At 44.8% G+C, this 22,248-nt stretch overlaps 2 protein-coding genes across 10 annotated transcripts in view; one reads left to right on the top strand and one right to left on the bottom strand.

The window, feature by feature from the left end:
- LOC110220982 (uncharacterized) overlaps positions 1-6,406 on the top strand; it is a 35,154-nt gene extending 28,748 nt beyond the window's left edge. For all 6 annotated transcript variants that reach the window (XR_013483809.1, XR_013483808.1, XR_002328003.2 and 3 more), the window contains 2 exons: positions 5,008-5,074; positions 5,787-6,406. Coding sequence is in view for 2 of the 6 variants with exons in the window: in XM_078148154.1 (XP_078004280.1) it covers positions 5,008-5,074; positions 5,787-5,814 (95 nt within the window). In the remaining 4 variants the exon portion in view is untranslated. The remainder of the gene's footprint in view (positions 1-5,007; positions 5,075-5,786) is intronic.
- The window catches only part of ABCC8 (ATP binding cassette subfamily C member 8), a 137,463-nt gene that overhangs the window by 62,998 nt on the left and 52,217 nt on the right, over positions 1-22,248 (bottom strand). For 3 of the 4 annotated variants that reach the window (XR_013483806.1, XM_078148152.1, XM_021005294.2), the window contains exons 9-14: positions 19,300-19,434; positions 15,212-15,374; positions 6,611-6,651; positions 3,879-4,024; positions 619-724; positions 223-333 (exon numbers count right to left, since the gene is read on the bottom strand). Coding sequence is in view for 3 of the 4 variants with exons in the window: in XM_078148152.1 (XP_078004278.1) it covers positions 223-333; positions 619-724; positions 3,879-4,024; positions 6,611-6,651; positions 15,212-15,374; positions 19,300-19,434 (702 nt within the window). In the remaining variant the exon portion in view is untranslated. The remainder of the gene's footprint in view (positions 1-222; positions 334-618; positions 725-3,878; positions 4,025-6,610; positions 6,652-15,211; positions 15,375-19,299; positions 19,435-22,248) is intronic. The other variant, XM_078148151.1, reaches the window with a different exon arrangement.

The following is a 22,248-nucleotide window of genomic DNA, read 5'->3' as shown; positions in this document are numbered from 1 at the left end:
TACTAGAAGTAAGGCTGTCCTCCAGGGCCTCTGTTGGTTGTAAAAAAAATCTTAAGATTTGCTTGTCTTGACATCTGAATAAACTGGAGACCCAGGAGGTGGAAGGGTTGTCATTTGGCTCTGGGCCTTCAGGGTTCCTGAAGTCCACTACTAGGACCAAGGATGAGGACGAGATTTTTCATAGTGCCAAGGTGTAGGGACATGAAAGGGGTACAGACTCACCCGTACACAGCTGTCGTCTGGCTCTTCATCGGGGCCCAGTTTCTGCAGGTGCCCCATGAAGTTCCTACAGTCATCCCTGGAAGGCCGCTTACGGTTCACAACCTTGAGTGGCTTGGCAGGGAGGGAGAAGGTGGAGAGAGTTGGGGGACAGGTGGGTGCTGTGTATGGAGGAGCTCCTTCCTCATCTCAGGGATAGGAGAAGAGGAGAAACCTCAGAGTGGCTATGAGGGGAACCTACTGAACATCTCTTCCTCAGTGTGGTCACCCATAAGATGCTCACTCTGGAGTGGGGGAGTCCAGCACTCATTCTGTCCCTCATTACACTGGTGGGGACAGAGAAGGAAAAAGGTCTGGGCATGAACTCCAAAGTGAAAGGTCAGGGGTAGAGGAACTCACCACTGCCTGAGATTTGCTGCTCTGGCCCTTATAAGGGAGCTCATGCTGGGAGTACTGATCCTTCCCAATCTCTTCACTGGACAAGAACTCGCTCAACTTCTGGACGCTGTGGAGAGAGCAGAGGTCTCTAATGTCCTGGGCGTGCATATACCAAGAGTGGGGAGGGCAGCTCCTCTCATTCTGGGGGTGGGAGGAGGTCTCTTGACCCAACACTTCCTGCTCCTCAGAGACTCAGTACAAAGAGAAGAAAGCCAGGGCTGGGTAGCTCCTCACCATCTACAGGCAAGTGGGTATGACTGCTCTTCCCTGAAGTCTGTGGGTGTGTGTCATGGGTTGGGGAGGGGGAAGGGTGGGCAATGACTTTAAGATCAAGGTCAGTTAGTTACTGTTGGGATTAGGGCCGTACATTTCTCTTCCTACCTACCCACTCTTTACCCCCATGGAATTCCTTCCATCACTGTGTGAGATGGTCTCAGGGATGCCTGAGAGTCCCAGGAAGTCAAATAGCTCCTCTCCTCTCCTGTCCTCTCCTTCCTATCCCTCTTCCCTCATTGGACTTGAGTGTAACTCCCTGGTCTACCTGTGTGACCCTGAGCAAGTCACTTAACTTCTACGGACCTCAATCCCCTCATCCATAAAATGAAGAAGATGGCCCAGATGACTGCTAAACTCCCTCCCAGCTTCAGGACCTATGATTCCAGGGTCTGCCTGTGGAAAGGAATCAGAAATCACCCAGGGCCCCAGGTGTTTTCCTTGTCTTTACTTCAGAGTTGGATTTAGAGATGAGCACACATCAGCCCCCGGCTCTCTAACCCATAAAGAAACAGGAGTTGTTAGGAACTGGAGGAGGACCGAGGAGCCAAGTGGCAGCTGTGTCCTTGTGAGTCTAGCCAGTCGTCTCTAATCTGCACTCAGCATTGCATTTGTAAATCCCCAGGAAGGACAAGTTGATAGGCCTGTGTGAGTTCAAGCCTGACCTCTTCCAGCTGCCAGTCCCCATGACCTAAGGGAACTCCTTAAGGTCACAATGATTTCAGGAAGAGGTGGAGGGGCTGCTCATCTAGGGCTGAGGGGAGAGAAGAGGCCTTCTCCTCTGTTTGTTTCCCCTCCAAATGAAAAGGTCTGTGACCTAACTGCCTGGTTACGCAGTCTGGTCTCCTGGACACTAAGTGTACCCGTGAGGGTTTGCATATAGAAACTCCTGATTTATAATCATCTAGCCGCAACTGCCCTGGAAGGTTAGGCATCTATGCATTTGTGGTTTTTCCCCTCACATAACTTCAACCTGGTCATAGTTAATAATCTCTTAAGTAGATTGCTGTAGGCACTTTTCTAATATTTTATTCAATATTTTACATCAATATTTATTAGAGATATTCTTCTAGTTTTTTTTTCCTCTAAAAAAGAAATTGGATGAGCCCTCAATAATTCTCCAAGAAAAAACCCCAGGCCTGGATGGATTTGTATGTTAATCCTATCAAATAGTGAAAGATTGAGGAATTGCCTCTGGGGTTTTCATATAGAACCCTTTGTATGGTTAATAGAAAGCTACCCTAATGTGCCCTTATTTGTGTTACCACCCCTGTGGAGGCCACGCAGGATTGCCTCAGCAGGGTGGGTAACTTACTCTGATATGATTCCTGGTTGTCAGCTACTCTGCTCTGACAGCTATGTTCCCTACCAGCTTATCACTGGGCAGGGAGCCCCCCTTCCCCATAGGTAGGAAGGACCAGGACTCATATGGGATTGCCCAATGAGCCAATTTCACAGGGCAAGGTTGGACATACTTTCTTCCCCATGGGATAATTGAGAGTGGGATGGGCTGACCTAAAGAATCCTTGACCCCCTTGAGGCCCAAGAGTCTAGTTTAGCTGTGCACCAATCTGGCTTGCTTTTGCTATTCACTTGTTTCAGTCATATCTGACTCTCTGGGACCCCATTTGGGGTTTTCTTGGCAAAGGTACTGGAGTGGTTTGCCATTTCCTTCTCCAGCTCATTTTACAGAGGAGGAAACTGAGGCAAACAGAGTTAAGTGCCTAGGATCCCACAGCCATTAAGTGTCTGAGGCCAGATTTGAACTCAGGAAGATGAGTCTTCTTGACTCTTGGTCCAGTGCTCTATCCACTGTGCCACCTAACTGCCCCACTTCTGGCTTGCACCAAAGTGTAAATGGCCCTGGGAAGGCTAAGTGTTTAACCATCTATCAGGTCTCCATATTTCAATATGAATGACAACCAGCTCTTTCCTTGGGAGATTTTTATTTGTTTGTTTGTTTAAATACCCAACCCAGAAATCATTTCAGCAGAAAGATTAATGGACCTGGAGCCAAAGGGGCTGCATCCACATCCCAGCTGATGTTTGTTACCTAAAATGCCCTTGGGCAATTCACTTAAATGCTCTATGTCTCAGTTTCCCCCTCTGTAAAATGAGTTGGCCTATAGCCCTATGTGGCCTGTGAGGTTCTTTCCAGTTCTAGATCTATGATCCTGTGATTTCATTAGTGAGGAAGTAGCTTCTACCAATATTGATTAGTAATTATCCTGAAACTTAGAGACTTAAGAGAGTTTGCCTGAGGACATTGAGAGATTCTGTGTTATGTTCAAGGTCAGAGTCAGTGTGTCAGAGGCAGGATATGAAGTCATCTCTTCCCGACTCCCAGGCTGGTTCTTTAGTCACTGAAGTTCTCTTCGGACATAGTAAGCATTTAATAAATGCTTGTTGGTTGATGGATAAGGGGAGGTGGGGGAAGAGGAAAGAGTCTAGAACTCTCAGAGAGGGACAGATTCCTATGAGGAAGAAAAATATCATAAGGAAAGATACCTCTCTCCTCCAGCAAATTTCATAATTTTATTGGGATTAGCTGGTCAAGGAATAGGGTGGGTTAAGAAGTATTCCTTTGACTAGGAAACTAAGAAAGTCCAGCCCCTGCCTCCTTTCCCTCCCCTACTCCTGGTGCCCTCTCCAGAACCTTGGATAGGGAGTAGCTAACCTTGCATTCACTCCTGGGCCCCGGGAGGTCCAGGCTGACTGGCTAATGTGCTGATGGGGGGTGTGGGGGGATATAGCTGGTGCAGACCAGAAGAAGAGAGGCCAGCTGCTCTGATGTCATCAGTCAGTGAAGCTGCATCCCTCATATAGATGAACCCAGGTGTGTCCACCCTGACCCTCAGGGCAGGCTTCTAGAAAAGAGACAGTGTTTTCGTTCTCACTACATGGCAGAGGGGACTAGGGAGTGGAGTGGGATGGGTGTTTCCTCTTACCTGACCAGGGCTTTGACGGTTGACCGGACCACACTGGACAGCAGGAACAGGGGTGTGACCAGGATGTGGAAGAGGGAGAGAGATGCAAAAGCCACCGATGGAGAGAAGTTGGCCCCTTTGAAGAAGCTGACATGGCTCACGAATGTCTGGGGGACAGAGAAACGACATCTGGAAGTAGGATCAGGGCATGGGTAGTAGAAGTTGGGGGCCTGGGCCCAAAGAGAAGAGGGCTAGTGAGAAAGGGTGAGATCTGAGGAGGAGTAGGAGCTTTTAGAGCCTGAGGAACCTTCCTCAGGTGGTGGAGACATCGTCATAGGATCACTCAACCATGAGTCTACAGCTGGAAGAGACCTCAAGGGACAGCTAGTCCCATAGAGTTGAACTCAAATAGGAATGGTGGGCGCTAAGCCATATGTATGTCTCCCTGCAAGCAGTATATTGATTTAGAAAACATATTAACATTATCTGTGTTCTTGCTGTTCATTTGTGTCCAACTGTTTGTGACCCTGTGGTTCATATCACGCTAATACTGTCCATGGGATTTCTTGGTAAAGATACTGAAAAGTTTTGCCATTTTCTTCTCCAGAGGTAAAGAGAGGTTAAGTGACTTGTCCAAGGTCACACAGCTAGTCTGTGTCTGAGGCCAGATTTGAACTCGGGTCTACCTGACTATAAGCTCAGGACTGTATACTGAGCTACCTAGCTGCCTCATAATCTGTATTCTACCGTGCTTTTATTTATTTTGTTAACTATTTCCCAATTACATTTTAATCTGGTTCTGGCCTCTCTTGGGAGTGTTATAGGACATAAAATGTTAGATGCTTCTAGTCTATCCTCTCATTTTACAGATGAGGAAACTGAGGCCCAGGGCAGTAAAGAGACTTGACCAAGGTCACACAGTTTTAAGCATCAGAGCTGGGATTTGACTCTAGGTTCTCTGACTCTGGGGACTGTGCTCTTTTGATTCCTCACTAGGTTTTCTAGACCAAGGATTCTTAATCTGGAGTCAATGAGGCCTGCAGACAGATTTCAGAGGGGTCTGTGAACTTGGATGGGGAAAAATTACATCTTTATTTTAATTTACCTGGTTACCTTTGTAATACGATGTATTTTATTTTATGCACTTAAGAACACCGTCCTGAGAAGGGGTCTATTGGCTTCACCAGACTTTTAGCGGGGTCCATGACACAAAAAAGGTATGAACTCCTGGTCTAGACCATGAATGAGAAACCTTTAGTATTAGAGTGCTGATTAGTGAGGCTGAACTGCTTTTTTTCCATCTTTTTTTATTCTTTGTTATAAGGGATGAGTCTTAGGGTAGATGAGAGCAGGGGATATATATTTGGAAATGAAAGTGATTTAAGAACAAAAGATACCAAAAAAAAAAGGTGCCCCTAGGGAGTAAAGAGTTAATGCCTTATACCTCTCTTTTTCCCTCCCTCCCTCTCTCCTTCCTTTTCTCTTGTTCAGGGGAATAACATCAGGAGGAAACGTGAATTAGATAACCCCTACTCTGTTCCTTCAGGCAGTAACTTACGTGCTCTGTGTGGTCAGATGGGAAATAGAAACACGGTGATTATGAAACAGCCTCCTTTCCCCTCCAGCCTTTCATTGCTTTGCTGGCTCTAAAGGCATCTATTACCAGGACAAATTGCATTCAGCCTGAGCAGGGTTCAGACAAAGCAGGTCCCGTCAAGTGAATTCCCAGGCATGATTGATAGGGAGTGAGCTTGGGGACTGTGCTCTTTAAAACTCATAGCTGGGGTTGAGCTGCTGAGGCCTGGGGTGAGGTGAGGGCTCCTTCATGGTGTGTGTGTATGTGGGTGGGTGAGGGGGTTCCTGGGTATTCTTTCAATGTTTAATTCTCCTCTTGTGCTTTAAATCCTCTCCATATACTTGGCAATCCAGTGACACCGGTGCCCTTGCTGTTCTTTGAACAAGATACACCATCTACCACCACCTCTGTGCATTTTCACTGGCTGTCCTCCACACCGGGAATGTTCTGCCTCCTCATCCTCATCTCCCAGCTTCCTTCAAGATAGCTCAAATTGGGGGCGCTAGGTGACACAGTGAATACAGCACCAGCTCTGGGGTCAGGAAGGACCTGAGTTCAAATGCAGCCTCAGACACACTTAGCTGGGTGACCCTGGGCAAGTCACTTACCCCTATTGCCTTGCAAAAAAATAATAAAAAAAAAGATAGCTCAAATCATACCTTCTGCCCAAAGCCTTTTTTGATTCTCCCTAGTATGAGTGCCTTCCCTCTGAGATTCTCTCCATTTTTTCCTTTCTGTATCTTTTTTGTGCATAGTTTTGCCTGTTGTCTCCCCCATTAGACTGTAAGCTCCTCGAGGGCAGGGAAAGTTGTTTGTTTGTTTTTTGTATCCCCAGCATTTAGCACACGCAGCAATTGACATATACTTAATGTATTCCTGTTGACTTCTCGGTTCTTTTCCCAACCCCCAATCCTTTCAGCAGGTGGGTGGGCAGTCATTTGAGATGAGAAAATAAAGGAAGCTTTCATCTTGACCCACATTTGAGTCCAGGTCACTTTCAGAACACAGCTCTTGGGGGGGGGGGCCCTCCTCCCCCACACCCAAGCCAGCTAAGAAGACCATAGGGAAACTACAGACAATGAATGAGTCCCCGTTCAACTCTATTCTCCTGACTCCTCTCCTCTCCCCTCCCTCCAAATTCTATAACTTCTCTAAGAAGAAAGAAACAATTACTTACAATCAGGACAGCTGCGATAGGGATTGCCGTGTTCATAAAAACTGCAGACAAAGCAAACACAGTTATTTAGAATAGCTGACTATTTCTGCTAAAATCATGATGAGAACTCCTTTTTTTTAGAATGTTGTAAGGTTTTATAAAGTGTTTTCTTCACAACAACCCTGTGAGTGTAAGGATAATTATTTCCATTTTAAAGATGGCAAAACTGAGGCTCTAAGAGAGTGACTCAACCATAACCACATAGCTAGTAAGTGGCTGAAGTAGGATTTGAACCCAGGACTTCCTGATTTCAAGTTCAACACTTAGTTACTAATACTACCAGGAGAACAGATAATGAAACGTAACTTTCATTCTCCATAGAGATGTGTAGGACTAAGAGGACAGAATACTGCATATTTTGTCAAATAGTTACTATGTCATTTGCTTTGGTTTAACTGTCTTTTACTGTTACAAGGGAGGATTGAATTCCTAGTAGTGGAAGATCTATCCAGAAAATGACTGCAATGTAAAACCAAAATGTCTATTTAATAAGACATCTAATTAAAAAAAATCAGGTACAACAAAGGTTACTAACATTCATGTATTACTCTAAGGTTTGCAAAGCACATTAAATATATTACTGCATTTTAACCTCACAAATTTACATTTTACAGATGGGGAAACTGAGTCTGAGAGAGGTTATATTACTTGTCCAGGATCACCCAGCTTTTAAGTGTCTGAGGAAGGATATGAACTTCCGCCTTCCTGAATCCAAGTCCAGGGCTCTCTAACCATAGTCCTATTTATATTGGGATTTCATCTGTGACAGAGCTTCTTAACCAAGGATCCATGAACTCGTTTTTAAAAATATTTTGATGACTGCATTTCAATATAATTGCTTTTCTTTGTAATCATATTTATTTTATTTTATGTATTTAAAAACATTACTCTGAGAAGGGATCTGGGGCTTCACCAAATTGCCAAAGAGGACCATAACCATAAAAAAGGTTAAGACCCCTAATCTACATGGATGGGGGGGCACCTCCCTTCATGAATACAGATTATGGTGTCTCTAAAATTTTGTGGTTTTACAGTTGAGTTTCAGTGGCCACAAAATTCATTGCCATGAGACCAATTTGGCAATGTGCCTCTCCAAACTTGGCTGTTTCCCTGGACAATATTCATACAGGTTACCACTGGGCCATACTCAAAGCCTTTCCAGTTAGAAAGGACCTATTAGAACTGGTGCTCTGTTGATTAAGCCTTCAACGACCCAAGACATCAGAGGAGATTTTGGAGCAGGACTTGAGTAACAATAATAATAGTAACAGTAGTAATTATGATAACAATTACAATTATAAAGGGGTTTAAGGTTTATAAAGCACTGTCCTTACAATAATCCTTAGGAAAAATAAGGGATGGAAAATGTAGGAGAATGGCAATGAATAGTATATGGACATGGTAACCCAGGCAGACAAACTCGGATTCTGGCTCTCATTTACAAGATGCCACTTCTATTCCGGGTCTGCCATGTTTGGGCTTCATTAGCAGGGCTCCTGTATCTTCCAAGTGAGACAAAGAAGAGGGAACAGGATGGGAAGGTGTGTGGGGGGGGGTGGAGAATGACTCAGTATTCAGGCATCATCTGGTTCCCTTAGGACACTGTCCTTCTTGTTCTAGTATACTGCAAGAGTTCTTCACCATGATTTCAGAGGACCGGTGATGCAACGCATTGCCCATTAGCTACGAGGCAACTAGGTGGTGCAGTCATTAGAGTGCTGGGCCTGGAGTCAGGAACACTCAGGTTCAAGGCTGACCTCAGACACTAGCTGTGAGAATCTGGGCGAGTCACTTAACATCTGCTTGTTCAGTTTCCTCCGCTGTAAAATGGGGATAATAACAGTTCCTGCCTCTCAGGGTTGTTATGAGGGTCCAACGAGATATCTGTGAAACATTTAGCACAGTGCTTAGAACACAGTAGGTGCTACATAAATACTTATTTCCTACCTCCCTCTTCCTAACAGAGAGAAGATGGACTAAATATGTAAGATGAGACACAGTTTTGGACATGGCCAATGCGAGAATCTGTTTTGTTTAACTATGCTATTTATGACAGGGGTTCTTTCTTTTCTTCCTTCCTTCCCTTCCTTCTTTCTTTTTTCTTTCTTTGTCTCTTTCTGCAGGTGGGGTGGTCAGAAGGAGAAAAATGCTTGGTAATGCTAATTAAAACGTATCCCATTAAAATAAATAACTTTTCTTTTCTTGGTGAGGCAATTGGGGTTAAGTGCCTCATCCAGGGTCACACAGCTAGTCACATAGCTAGTTAAGTGTTACATGTCTGAGGCTGGATTTGAACTCAGGTCCTCTCGATTCCAGGGCAGTGCTCTATCCACTGTGCCACCTAGCTGCCCCTAAAACAAATAACCTTTAAAGGCAAAGAGACACACACACAGATTGGGGGGGGGAGAGAAAGACAGAGAGAGAGAGAGACAGATAGACAGAGACACAGAGAGAGACACAGAGAGAGGGAGAGAGAGACAGAGAGAGACAAAGACAGACAGACACACACAGACACACAGACAGACAGAGAGGCAGACAGAGAGAGAGACAGAGACATAGCTATAGACAGACAGAGACAGAGAGACAGAGAAGCTGACATGTTGGGAGTGAGAGACTGAGGAAAAATATGGACCAAGTACTCCAGGAAATTTTTAGGAAGGAAAGGATATTCCTAAGTTGGGAGGTGGGGTGAATGTTGACCCCCTTGTTGGAAGTAGGAGGTGACTGGTGCCTGCATGGACCTCCCCCAAATCCTTCCAGTTCTGGTCCTTGATGGTAGGATGTTAGTATGCCTGGTATGGCAGAGAAGTTGAGCTGGATTTCCCTGGTGTTCATTTTAAGAGACAGCTGCCCTGGCAAGCTGGCCGACACGATTGGTAATGACACCCGGAAGCTCCTGCCCTCCACCTCAGCTCATTTCTTTTCTGACCTTGACTCTCCTAAATCACCATGCAGCATCTTCCTTCAAGTTGCTGGACGCCAGGCTCTATAATAAGCCCAATGACAGAAACTGCATTGTGCTCTCTCAAGTAGCCACTTCTTTCTCCAATTAGGAAAGATACCCAAGGCTGGGGCCAGGCATGTGCATTTGGACACCTTCCAATGAGCTTTTAATGCAGTAGGACTTTTCTCCAGTGTATTGGAAGGAAAGGATAGGATGGTCAGCACCATTCTCAAGGAGCCACCCAAAGATTACTTCTCAAAAAGTTTGGAGGAGGCTGGCTGACCATTCGTAGGAAGTTTCTAGTCTAACAGGGAAGACAGTAGGGTATGATGGAAAAATCACTAGCTTGGGAGTCAGGGGACCTGAGTTCAAATCCCACCTCTGATTCTTAACTGCTTTGGGCAAATCATTTAACCACCCTGAAACTCAGTTTCCTCATCTGGAAAATGAGGGGAGGGGGTTGGCCTTGATGGCCTCTGACGTCCTAATTCTGGATCTATGATCCTGTGACATGTTGCCTGCCCTTAAGAAGACCCAATCTGCTGTAGCCCCTGCCTTGGAGGAGCTACTACTGTGGGGACAGAGAGGATGCCTAACTTTGGGAAGCTTCCAGTCTGGGGGGGGGACCTTGAGACTTTTTCCAAGATGTCACATCCCACTGCGCTTACCACAGCAACTTGTACACAGTAGGTGCTCAATAAATGTTTGTTGAAAATAGGAGGGCTCTTGGAATCATGTCAGCCAAAGATCAATTGAAGGAACTAGAGATGCCTAACCTGGAGAGAAGACTTGTGGGGAAACATGAAAACTCACCCCCGGCATCTGAAGAGCCATCACTGGGGCGAGACATTGGCCTTACTCTTTGTAGCTTCCTAGAGGCATATCTAGCACCAGCTATCAGCCAAAGCCACCTAAGTTCAACCGCCTCATTTGACAGAAGGGGAAACTGAGGATCAAGGAGGTTAAGTGACTTGTCCACAGCCACACAGGTAGGAAACGTCAAAGCTGAGATTTGAGGCCCAGGTCCTCTGAAACAGAGCCAGGGCTCTTAAGAGCAGATCTTGTAGACAGTTTTCCCTTTGCATCTCATTTTCACCAACCTTTAGTTGCTTGTTTTTTATTTTATACATTTATTTTACACTATGTTATGGAAATGCTTGTTTTATTCCATAAATTAAAAATAAAATAAAAAATCAAAAAAGACATTATTCTAAAAAGGGGTCTATTGAATTTGTCAGATTGCCAAAGGGGTCCATGATACAAAACAGTTTGTTCTCCAACCCCTTCATTTTACCGAAGGGGAAACTGAGTTTCAGAGACAGGAAGTGAGTGGCACAAATCAGGGTGCTAGCCGATCTGAGACAAACCCAAACACTCCAACTCCAAGGTCAGTGTTGTTAGCAGCCCAAGCTGTTACCACTGGCCCCTCTTTCCCTTTCTGTTATACAGATACTGCTGTGATTAGGTAACAACTGCAGTCTGAAAGCTGCTGCATTAATCCAGGCACGTATAGGGTTCCAGAGGTAATAAATGTCTTACCTAGCAGCCCAAATGTGCCTTCTGCTTAATGCCAGCTTCCCTGCAAGGGCGGGCATGGCGGGGGGAGGCAAGGATAGGATATTGGAGGTGTCCCAGCCTGGGTCTAATTGGAATTCACAGCTGCACCAGGAAGGCTGCAATTTGTACTTGAGCTAAGGCTGACAGATCACCTGGTGTGGTGTTCCAGGTCCCATTGTCTATGAAAATCCACAAAGCATAACAGAACAGACCATGACCAGTGAATCTGGTGCTGGTTCCAGAGAAGCCTCAGGGACTTCTCAGGTTACTTACTGAACGAATTCATGGCTGCATCAATGACCCTCACCAGCTTATCCTCCTCCAGACCCACTGCCCTGTTCTCACTCTGGTCTGGGAAAGGGAGCCAGTGATAGGACACCCAATCTACCCATTGTGGCCCTGCAGTAGACTGGCACAATGAATGAGGATATCAACGAATCGGAAACTGAATCTGAGCTGGGGCACTGAGGTCACTCTGTCCTCCCTCTCCTGGGGCAGGAGTGCCAGGACGCCAGCTGCCAAAGGTAGCTCTGAGGGACCCCAGGGCTGATGAGTGGGAGACGTTCAGTTTCAGTCATTAAGAAAAGAATACCTGAATCCTCAGGATTGAATAGTGGTCACGTTCTCACGCTTCCTTATTTCACAGGGTATGATCAGCCCCATTCTCCAAAGGAACACTGAACCAGGATCCCATGATTCCCTGACACTCACATTCATGTTGTGAACAAGGAAAGCCCCTCCCCGTGGGTGCCTAGTCTTCTGGGCTCTACGATCAGATAAAGTACTGGACCTGGAGTCAGGAAGACCTGAGTTCAAAACTAGCCTCAGACACTTACTAGCTATGTGATCCTGGGTAGGTCACATAACCATGCTTGCCTCAGTTTCCTCATCTGTAAAATGGGGAATCTAATAGCACCTACTTTCCAGGTTGTTGTGAAGACAAAATGAGATATTTGCAAAGCACTTTGCAACCCTAAAGTGCTATAAAAATGCTAGCTGTTATTAAGAAAGGTTTGGAATAGCTCCTGTGGGAGTGACATAGGGAATCAATTAGGGAGGAATTAAAGGATTGTCTTGCTTTACTGAGGGCCCAGCTGAAGTAGAATAACACGAGTCTATAGTGCATTCAGTAAGCACCGTTGAGATTTCTTCTAGTTCCATTTAGCAGGAGAGAAGGAAATTGCAGGAGTATCTCTATCTTATCTTTTTTATTACACTGTGAGCTCCTCTAAGACAGAGTAATAAAAAAGATATTCTCCATAATGGCTAAGGAAGCCAGGTCTGAGGTCACACGAGAGAAAAAATGTTTTATACAGAAATATTGGAATATTCAGATGCTGAATCAGCAGGACACATTCTGGGCTAGACATAGCCCGGTGCATTATGGTCATATCTTTACACTTTGCCTCAGAGAAAGAGGCCGAGGTGTTCGGGATGCTGAGCAGGGAGCCTTCAAGAGGGGACCAAGGACAAACTGACTTCTAATGGTGAGGGAGAAGAGGGAGGTGTCTGCAGCCGCTCCCTGTCTAAACCTCATTCATTCTTCAAAGCCCAACTAAGCTCTTACCTTCTCCAGGAAGTGTTCTCTGGCTACTCTGCCTCATGGTCTCTTTTCCCTTAAGATTCTATAGTTTTCACAGTCTGGACTAAATAGTTTTCTAATTGATTCATGTGCGTTAATCTTGTCTCCCCAGGCAACTGTGGGGTCCTTAAGGGCAGGGACCATGTCTCATAGGTGTCTTATTTCCCTGATAGCTCTTTGTATAGGGCTGGATACATTGTGGGTCTCATTGATTGACTGATTCATTGATTGATGATTCCACTGTTTCCTACCAGCTGGTACTACTTCCTCTGGGTATTCATGCCTAATAAGTCTGTCCCTGAGCCTGCCCTGTTTCCCCTCTAGCATCCAATACAGAGTTCAGCTGCCTCACACAGTCTGGCCACCAAGGGAGTGCCCAGGTAGGCCCTGTAAGGACATATTTCTCCAAAGCTCCTGGCCCCAGGACCCTCCAGCTGACCCATTAAAGATGCCCCATTAAACTCAAGCCTAATGAACTGTGTCTGGACACCTGGCTACCTGAGGTGTGTGTGTGTGTGTGTGTGTGTGTGTGTGTGTGTGTGTGTGTGTGTGTGTGTGTGACCGTGACCAAAAGACACAAGCAGGCATTAGAGGGAGACACCAGCAGCCAGAGGGCATCGCCCTCCCTCTGTATTCCCTCCCACTGCCTTTTCAATGTGGTGCAACAGAAACACGTGGGCCAAAGCAAATATACTGAACAAATACCATTTTATTTTTAAAGCTTTCCTTCCTTCTCTTCCCTCCATCTCCCACACCACTAGATTGATCTGCTAGGCCTCGTTAGCTGCCTCAGAAGCCAAAGCAGGTTCCCTTCCCAGATGTTCAGAGATCCCAGTAATGTCCCTGTTTCCCCTCCCTTCTCCCATACCTACCTGAGCCCTCCCCCATACCCCTCTACCCAGAGTCCTGCTTATTCATGCCTCATTGAATGAAGGACTCTGTTTCCTAAGCCTCGACCCAAACCTAACTTTTCCCACTCCCCTGGGGTCCTTTCAGAGCCCACCCCCACAAGCACTGGTGACTGGTCTACTGACCCCCTGCTCCTCACCATGTCTCTGAGGGATTGAGTTAGAACAGTCATCTACTTTCCCAGAATCTCCTTCCCCCCAGATGGTTTTCATAGGATTTTGAATTGGAAGAGATACTTAGATTTCAGCTGGTCAACCTCCTCGTTTTACATATGAGGAACTTGGGGTCCTCAGAGGTCATAAGTGATTTATCCAAGATCACTTAGGTCACTTGAATCCAGGTCCAACGTTTTCCCCTTTATGCCAATCTTCTCTATGCTATACCTTAGATCTAGACCTGGGATTTCATCAGGGGAGGGAGATCCCCCAAACTAAACTCTCCCTAACAATAAAGATCAGTAGCTAGTGGGCAGCGTAGGTCCTGGGCTCACAAACCTGGGGTCAGCAGAGACCTCCAAGTCTCTTTGGTCTAGTCCCTTCATTTTACAGATGAGGCCCAAGGTCATACAGCTAGTACTTATGAAAAGATTTCAATCCAGGTCCTCTGACTCCAGACTTTGTACTGTGCCATTAGACTGTCACCTCCTTGAGGGCAGGGGCTGGAGTGTTTATTTTGTTTTATTCATTTATTCGTTTATTCATTATTTAGCTTTTCTTTGTCTCCCTAGTGCTGCCTGGCACATAGGAGGCACTTAATATATTCCAGTTGGCTGGCTGACCATGCTGCCTCCCTGAGGCATGTCTTTATACTTGTTCCAAGCCTGACCCAAGAGCCCAGCTCCACTTCTTACCCTCACAAGGAGCCCACTTTTTTTTTTTTAGGCAATTGGGGTTAAGTGACTTGCCCAGGGTCACACAGTTAGTAAGTGTCAAGTGTTTGGTCTGAGGTCAAATTTGAACTCAGGTCCTCCTGACTTCAGGGCTAGTGCTCTATCCACTGTGCCACCTAGCTGCCCCAAGGAGCCCACTTTTCATTACGGAACAAACATTTATTAAGCACCTACTAGGTGCTTCTCACTGACTCTTCTCCACTCCTCTCAGGCTGGCTGGAGTGGGGGTAGTGGTGATGATGAGGAGATTGAATTTCTTTTTCATTTTTAAAGCCTCAGTTTCCCCATCAGATGAAATGGGGACAACGATGGATATATAGGAATATAGTTTTCAATATATCCCAGAAATGATGGCAGGTAGGCGGCACAGTAGATCAAAGCCTGGACCTGGAGTCAGGAAGGCTTGAGTTCAAATCCTGCTTCAGATGTATTAGCTGTGTGACCCTGGGCAAGTCATTTAACCTCTGCTTGCCTCAGTTGCCTCAATGGTAAAATGGGGACCATAATAGCACCTACTTCCCAAGTGGCTGTAAGGATCCAATGGGATAGCTGTACAGTGCCATATAAATACCAGCTATGATCATCAGCGCCATGTCCTGGCAGAGATGATTTTTCAGGGATGGGTTGGACTACATGGCTGCTGAGCTCCTGACTCAGAAATCCAGTGATTCTGTGACTTACTAGAGATGGAGGTGTAGATGGCGAAGGCCTTGAGGCTGGTCATCTCCTTCCTCCGAGTCATCTCCACCTGAGCACGGAAGATGTTTTCCCAGGCATAGAGTTTGAGAAGTTTGATCCCCCGGAGCATTTCATTGGTCTTTTTCAGCCTCTCATTGGAATATTCCTGCCAGATTCACATGGGGTTAGGTCGGAGCTAGTATGCCCATGTCATCTCCACCCTCCCCACCCCTGCCACTCATCAAGCTTCAGTGGCTCCTTATTACCCCTGGCATCCAATAAAATAAAAACTCTTCTGTTTGGCATTTGAAGCCCTTCCTGTCTGTCTGGTCTTCTTACAAATGGCTCCCCTCTGAGAATTTCCTTATTCAAGTCATCCTAGCCTGCTTGCCACTCCTTGAGCTGCACTCCATCTTTTATCTCCGTGCCTTTGTATTGGCTGCCTGTCCCCCATGCTTGGAATACTCTCTTTTATCACTTCTGTGCCTTGGATTCCTCAGCTTCCTTCAAGGCTCAGATCAAATGCCACCTTTTACAGGAAGCCTTTCCTGGTCCTCCTTCCTGCCCTACTCAGAGCCTTCCCCTCTACAGTTACTTTCCATCTATTCCATATGAATGTTATATACCTATTTATGTACATACCTCCTCCTCTAGTAGAATGTAAGCTCCTTGAGGGCAGGGACTGTTTTTGGCTTTCTCTGTGGTCTCAGTGCTTAGAACAGAGTGCAGTCCTTTGACTGAATCCAAACTTCACAGAACAAATCCCCTTAATGAAAGGATTTGTTCTGTAAAACTTGGGCTCAGTCAAAAGGTGCCACCCAAGGACCTAGAAGGCCACATATGGCCTTGAGGCAGCAGGTTCCCCACCCCAGGCTTAGATCTATCTTGGTGCACAGTAAACACTTAATAAATGCTTTGATTACTTGACTTATTGATAAAATGATATAATATTTGTAAAAAGTCCTTAGCACAGTGCCTGTAACATGGTAGGCACTATATAAATGCTTCTTCCATTTCATTCTCTCTGAAGAGGACAGGCAGTTTATGGGCATCATAGAGTCTCTACAACTATGGGGTCCTAATTACATTAACATTTTAAAAATAGTATTTTACTTTTTCAATTACATGTAAAGACAATTTTCAATATACATTTTTATAAGATTTTCAAGTCCCAAATTTTTTCTCCTCCCCAGGATGGCAAGCAATTTGATATGGATTGTATTACATTCACTTTTACATTTAGGGTCTCACAACTAGATGGTGCTTTAATTTTCCGCACATAATCATTTCAAATGATTCTCAAAACAAGAAGAGCAGGAATTAAGCTCTTGGTCAACAGATGAGGAAACTGAAGCGAGTAAGGCATATTGATTGACTTGCTTAAAGTCAAGGGATAAATCAGTGGCAGAACCAAAACCCCAATCCAGGGGTTCTGTGGATGCTACAGGTCAGAGGCTGTGGGTCCTAGAGCCCACTCACACAGGAAATCAGAAACAACAGTTTGCTCCAATTTTCCTGCTTCACATGGACTAGAAGTGAGTCTAGGGGCACATATATTAGAGTCAGTCCCCTGTGCCAATGCTCCCCTCCCACACAAGAGCCTCCTAATTGGACTCCTCTGCACCTAGTCTCCATCTCCCGCCCTTTAGCTGCCTCTCCCCAATCTACTTAATGAGACCCTACTACCAAGTTGAAGCTCTGGTCATGAGCTCCCTTGCTCAACAAACTTTAATGGTTTATTCCTTGCTGCCTTCTGGATGCAGTCCTCCGTGCTTGGGTCACAACCAACCTTTCTAGCCTCATCCCTTTCATGCACATTATATTCCTTCAAGACTCAGCTCCTTAAAAATGTCTTTCTACATAAAGCTATTCCTGATTCCCCCACTGCTAGTAGCCATCCCCCCAAATTAGCTTGTATTTAGTGATTTAGTTTTTTTTTTTGCATTTTCTCTTTTTATTTGTTCTTTATGGTCAGTATTATTGCCTTTACCTTTAGGATATAAGCTTCTTGCAAACAGGGATTTTTTTTCATTCTTTGTACTTATAACCCAACAGCCTGTCACGTAGTCTGTACATATGTAGCAAATTTTTCTTGATTGATTCCAGCCTCTGCTTACCCCATTCCTTCCACCTGTTATGCCCTCCCCATTCCATCTGAAATATTCCCCATGCATCAAGGCCTAGATCACCTGCCTCTTCCTTCTCCTCCTCCTCCTCTTCCAGAAAGCCCTCCTTTCCTCATTTCTCCAGGCAGAAAGGATCTCTCTAGTTTCTGAATGAACACATGTCCATTCTCTTTTCAGTTCTTATCACCCTTGACTCAGCACAACGTTTATTTGTTTACATGTTTGATCTCCCTTACCACTGATCAACCATCAAGCATTTATTAAGTACCTACTGTGTGCCAGCCACTGTACCAGGCACCAGGGACACAAATTCAAACAGCAGACAGTCTCTGCTTTGAAGGAGCTTACATCCTATTGAGGACTGTGAGCTCCATGAGGGCAGGGATGCTGGGCTTATTGATTCTTGTGTATCTCCCTCAGCACCTAGGACAGGGCTTTGCATGTAGGAAGCACTCAGTAAATGTCTATTAATTAAAACTTTGTTGAATTAAACTCTAACCTCTGTGCCTCTGCTCATCCTGGTCCTTCTATTCTGGAACACCCTCCTCTTTTTTTTTTTTTTTGGCTATACAAATCCTATCTGTCCTTCAAAATCCAGACCATCAGGCCTCTACCTTCTACTCTGGCTTTCACTGATCCTGCTGGCCCTTCCTATGGAGGAAGCTTGGCAGAACTTTGGAAAAAACACTGGTTGTAGAGTCAGAAGTCCTTGATCTTATACTTGTTAACTTTGTAGTCTTAGGAGAGTCACTTAACCCTTCAAAGCCTCAGTTTCATCATCTGTAAAATGGAGCAACAATGAAATATATACCTCATCATATACCTTGTATGATCACTGTGAAACCTTTGGAAGCCTTAAAGTGAAGTGTACATGTGAGTTCATACAAATGTGAGGCTTTAACATTGACTTCCATTCTGTTTTATATTGTTAGTTGATTTGTATGTGAGTCTTTGTGTCTGTTTCCCCAACTAGACCATAAGCTCCTTGAGAGTAGAGACTATGACCTAGCACAAGACTGAACACACAATAGGAGCTCAGTGCTCTCTAGTTTACTAACTGGGACTTGGACCCTCTGTGAGATGACAAGGAAGAGAAGAAGTCTTTAAGGCTGCACTGGCAAGAGAATTTCCTAAAGAATCTGGGGGAATCATCTTGACAGTTTTCTGGGGGAGAGCTAGGCATTGTAGAAGCAGCTGGGCAGTGCAGTGGATACAGAGGGCTGGACTTGGGATCAGGAAGATCTGAGTTCACATCCAGCCTCAGCCACTTACTAGCTGTGTGACCCAAGGCAAGTCACTTAATTTCTCTCAGCCTCAGTTCTTCCATATGTAAAATGGGACAGCAATATTACCTACTTTGTAAGGTTGTCATTAGGGTATAAAATATATATATATATATATATATATATATATGTTTATATATTATATTATATATTATGTATGTGCTTTATAAACTTAGAAGTCTACACATTTGTGGTTGAGTCATTTCATTCATATGTGACTCTTTGTAACCCCATTTGGGATGTTCTTGGCAAGGAGTAGTTTGCCATTTCCTTCTCCAGCTCATTTTACAGATGAGGAAACTGAGGCAAACAGAGTCAAGTGATTTACCAGGGTCACACAGCTAGTGTCTACATAAATGTTAGCTATTGTTAATTGAGAGGTGATGGGCTATAATGCAACTCTATAATTTCCCTTCATATTCCCGGAACCTTCTGGTGAAACTAAGGTTTCTTCCTGGGATGCAGCATGCTGGTGGATGGGCTAAGTCAGAAAAAGGACACTCAGAGGGTATCCTAGCCTTGTCTCTATTCTCTGCTATATGATTCAACCAAGATTCAGCGAGAGATGGGGAGGAAGAATTAGCAGAGAAGCAGCATCGGTGGCGCTTGGGGAGACAGAGAGAGGACTCAGGTAGGGGAAGGATGGGTGAAGGGGAGACAAAGGCAGACTGAAGGCACTCACCAATGTGCTCCTCTGGGCTTGGGAGAGCTTGGTAGCCACAAAGTACTGAATAGGAGCCAAGACAATGATGACTGCTGCTCCAATTAAGGCGCTGACCCCAAGGAGGTAGTAGAGAAGAATCACCCCCACAATGATCTAGGGAGATCAAAGAGAGACACATTCAATGACCAGGATCCTGGATCTAGGGCTGGAAGGAACCTCTGAAGCTCATTTTATAGATGAAGAAGCTGAGGCCCTAGGCAGTTAAGTTATTTGCCCAAGCCCATACAAGCAGTAAGCATTAGAAGTGGAATTTGAATCCAGGGCCTCTGACTCTAAGGTCAGTGCTTGCACCCCAAAGCTTCAACCAATGTTGACTGAGGGCTTGCTATGTGCAAGCAACTGCTATAGGCACTGGGGATACAAAGACAAAAAGAAAAATGGTCCCTTCCCTCAGAGAGCTTATATTCTACTAGAGATTTAAACAGAAGAATATAATCTACTTTGAGGAAGGAAATAGCAGTAACAACTAAGAAGATCAGGACAGCCTTCCTGTAAGAGGCAGACTTGAACCTCCAAGAAAAGAAAGCCCAGAATCCTCCAGTGATCTGTCAACAAATGCCCTGGGGTCTTCTCATGTTCCATAAAAATCGAGGGGCACGATGACTACTCTGCTCCTTGAACCTTAGAATTATTCCTTTTTCAGTTTGACCCTTTAAGTGATAGGATGTTTCAGGGCCAAGAATCAAACATGACCAACTCCAGTCCAGGTGGAAGACTGATAAAATTCATAGACTGGAAAATTTTTACATTTTTCTAAAAGGCTGGCCTCACCATTAATTCCAACCAGTTCTACTGCCACTTGGGTAAACTGAGGGACAGGATCACACAATTAGTAAGGGGCAGGACAGACAGAACAATACCCCTCACTCCCATTCCTATCATCTTGGTTACCACACAGTAGATAGTGTTAAGTTGACAGGCATTGTCAGCCAGTCCCTTGTGGACTGCTGGGGGCGGGGAGGTGGGTACCCCAAGTCACTCAAACTTTAGCCTGTAAGGCAATTGTTCAGCGCACTAGGTCGTTTTACTTTAAGGGTCTGTGTAATGTCCAGGGTGGGCGCAGGAATGGTTGAAGTAACCCCCCCCATATTTATTCACAGAATCAATTCAATATCCTGAGTTGTTACCGTTCATTTTTCTTTTCCTTGCATGTTTAGTTTTTTATGAGCCTGGTGAATCACTTCAGAAAAGAGAATTGTCCTATTCTCAGACCTTAGGAAAATGATGACTTGCTCATGAATATTTATGAAAAATGCAAATGGTTCCTACCAATGCCCAAAGCTTTTAGCTCAGAGAGAAGACTACAGAGCTTTTGTGTTGGAAATCCAGGCCCTTATACCATGTGTTTTGTTTTAGAAGATACATATAAACCTAATGGCCGCTTATAGAGAAAAGGAAGCTGAGGTCCACTGCTCAGTAACCTCAAACTTTAGTAATTGTAAGTGACTTCTTTCCTCTGGGAGCTTAGCAGAGGTTTCTTCTATTCTCACTAATCACAAAACTGTCTCTGGCTTTAACTAATAGCCTTTTGTAGAATCACTTTATCACACGGTTAATGAACTAAGGTTGGGAGAGCTCATTAAAAGGGAAGGTAACCCTGCCTACCCTGCTAATCCCTCATCACCTCCTCCAAAAACCTCCATTGGCCTCTGTTCCCTGGTTTGCTTCACTGGTTCTGTCCACAATGAGAAGCAATTATGTGACCAACAGACCAGACATCAGAAATTAGCAGGTATATTAGCAGGAATACCAGCCATATGCCCATATCCCTGACTGGTCATTAACAGGGCATCTGCTCCACGGCCCATCTCTTCCACCAAGCTGAGCATCTGGCTAATGTTCTATCACTTATCCTTGCTGTGATGACACAGACATCTATCTCCCCTGGATCCCACAGCTAAGAGATGGTCATACAACCTCTGTCCTTAGTCTTCTGGTTCATGCCCACTCTTCCAATGTTTTGCTCCTGCTCCTCAAAATCTGTTCTGCTCCAAGGGTCCAGATGGCCCATACCAAAGACAATATTGGGTCACTGGGGTGTGAATTCCAGAAGTGTGGGGTTAACACTTGCAGGGAATGGGGCAAAGGACAGTGCTAGGAACAGCCCTTTCCATTTCATCCTCTATTCTTGCAATGCTTGTCAACAAAGCTGTACACAACTGATTATCTAGCTCATATCTCCTATCTTGTCCACAAGAATGCCACAAGATGGGAAGACATATGAACCAACACAGAGTGAAGTATATGAATACAATGGAATATGCAGTGCTGTAACAATGAATATGAAGAATTCTGAAAAGCATGGGAAGACTTATATGAATGGATGCAGAGTAAAATAACCAGAACCAAGAAAATAGTAAACACAATGACTACAGCTATTGTAAACATGAATAACAAAAATGAAACTGAATGTTGTACAATTATAATGACCAAGCTTAACCTCAAAAATGAGAAAATGCAGAGCTTGGGGTTAGGGGGACTATAGGTATAGAACACTACATGTCAGACTTTTTAATATATTGGTTAGTTTTGCTGAATTAATTTTTCTTCTTTTTAACTCTTTTTTATAAAGGATGATTTTCTGGAAAGAAAAGTGGGCAGGATCCCTTTCAAACCTGGGGCAGTTTTCCTAAAGGGCATCTTAGTGACTTTGGCATTAAGTTTGGGGAGGGAGACATTTGCCTCTTTTTATGGCCTCTCTCCAACCCTTTCCCTAAAGTATCTGTCCCTGTGCAGACACATAGCATCTGCTCAGAGATCTTTCGGTCAGGAGCCTCATCTCCCTCTGCATCCATAGTACCAGTATCAGTCCCTCTTAATACTATGAGAGATTCTATCAGACATTTTGCACAAATGAAAGTAAACTCTACCTACAGCACTTCCCTGATTTATCAGTCTAATAACCCT

The sequence above is a fragment of the Phascolarctos cinereus genome, unplaced genomic scaffold, assembly GCF_003287225.1.
Source record: "Phascolarctos cinereus isolate Bilbo 61053 unplaced genomic scaffold, phaCin_HiC Scaffold_9;HRSCAF=440, whole genome shotgun sequence".
Taxonomy (NCBI): Eukaryota; Metazoa; Chordata; class Mammalia; order Diprotodontia; family Phascolarctidae; genus Phascolarctos; species Phascolarctos cinereus.
This window is presented reverse-complemented; position numbering and strand designations above follow the sequence as displayed.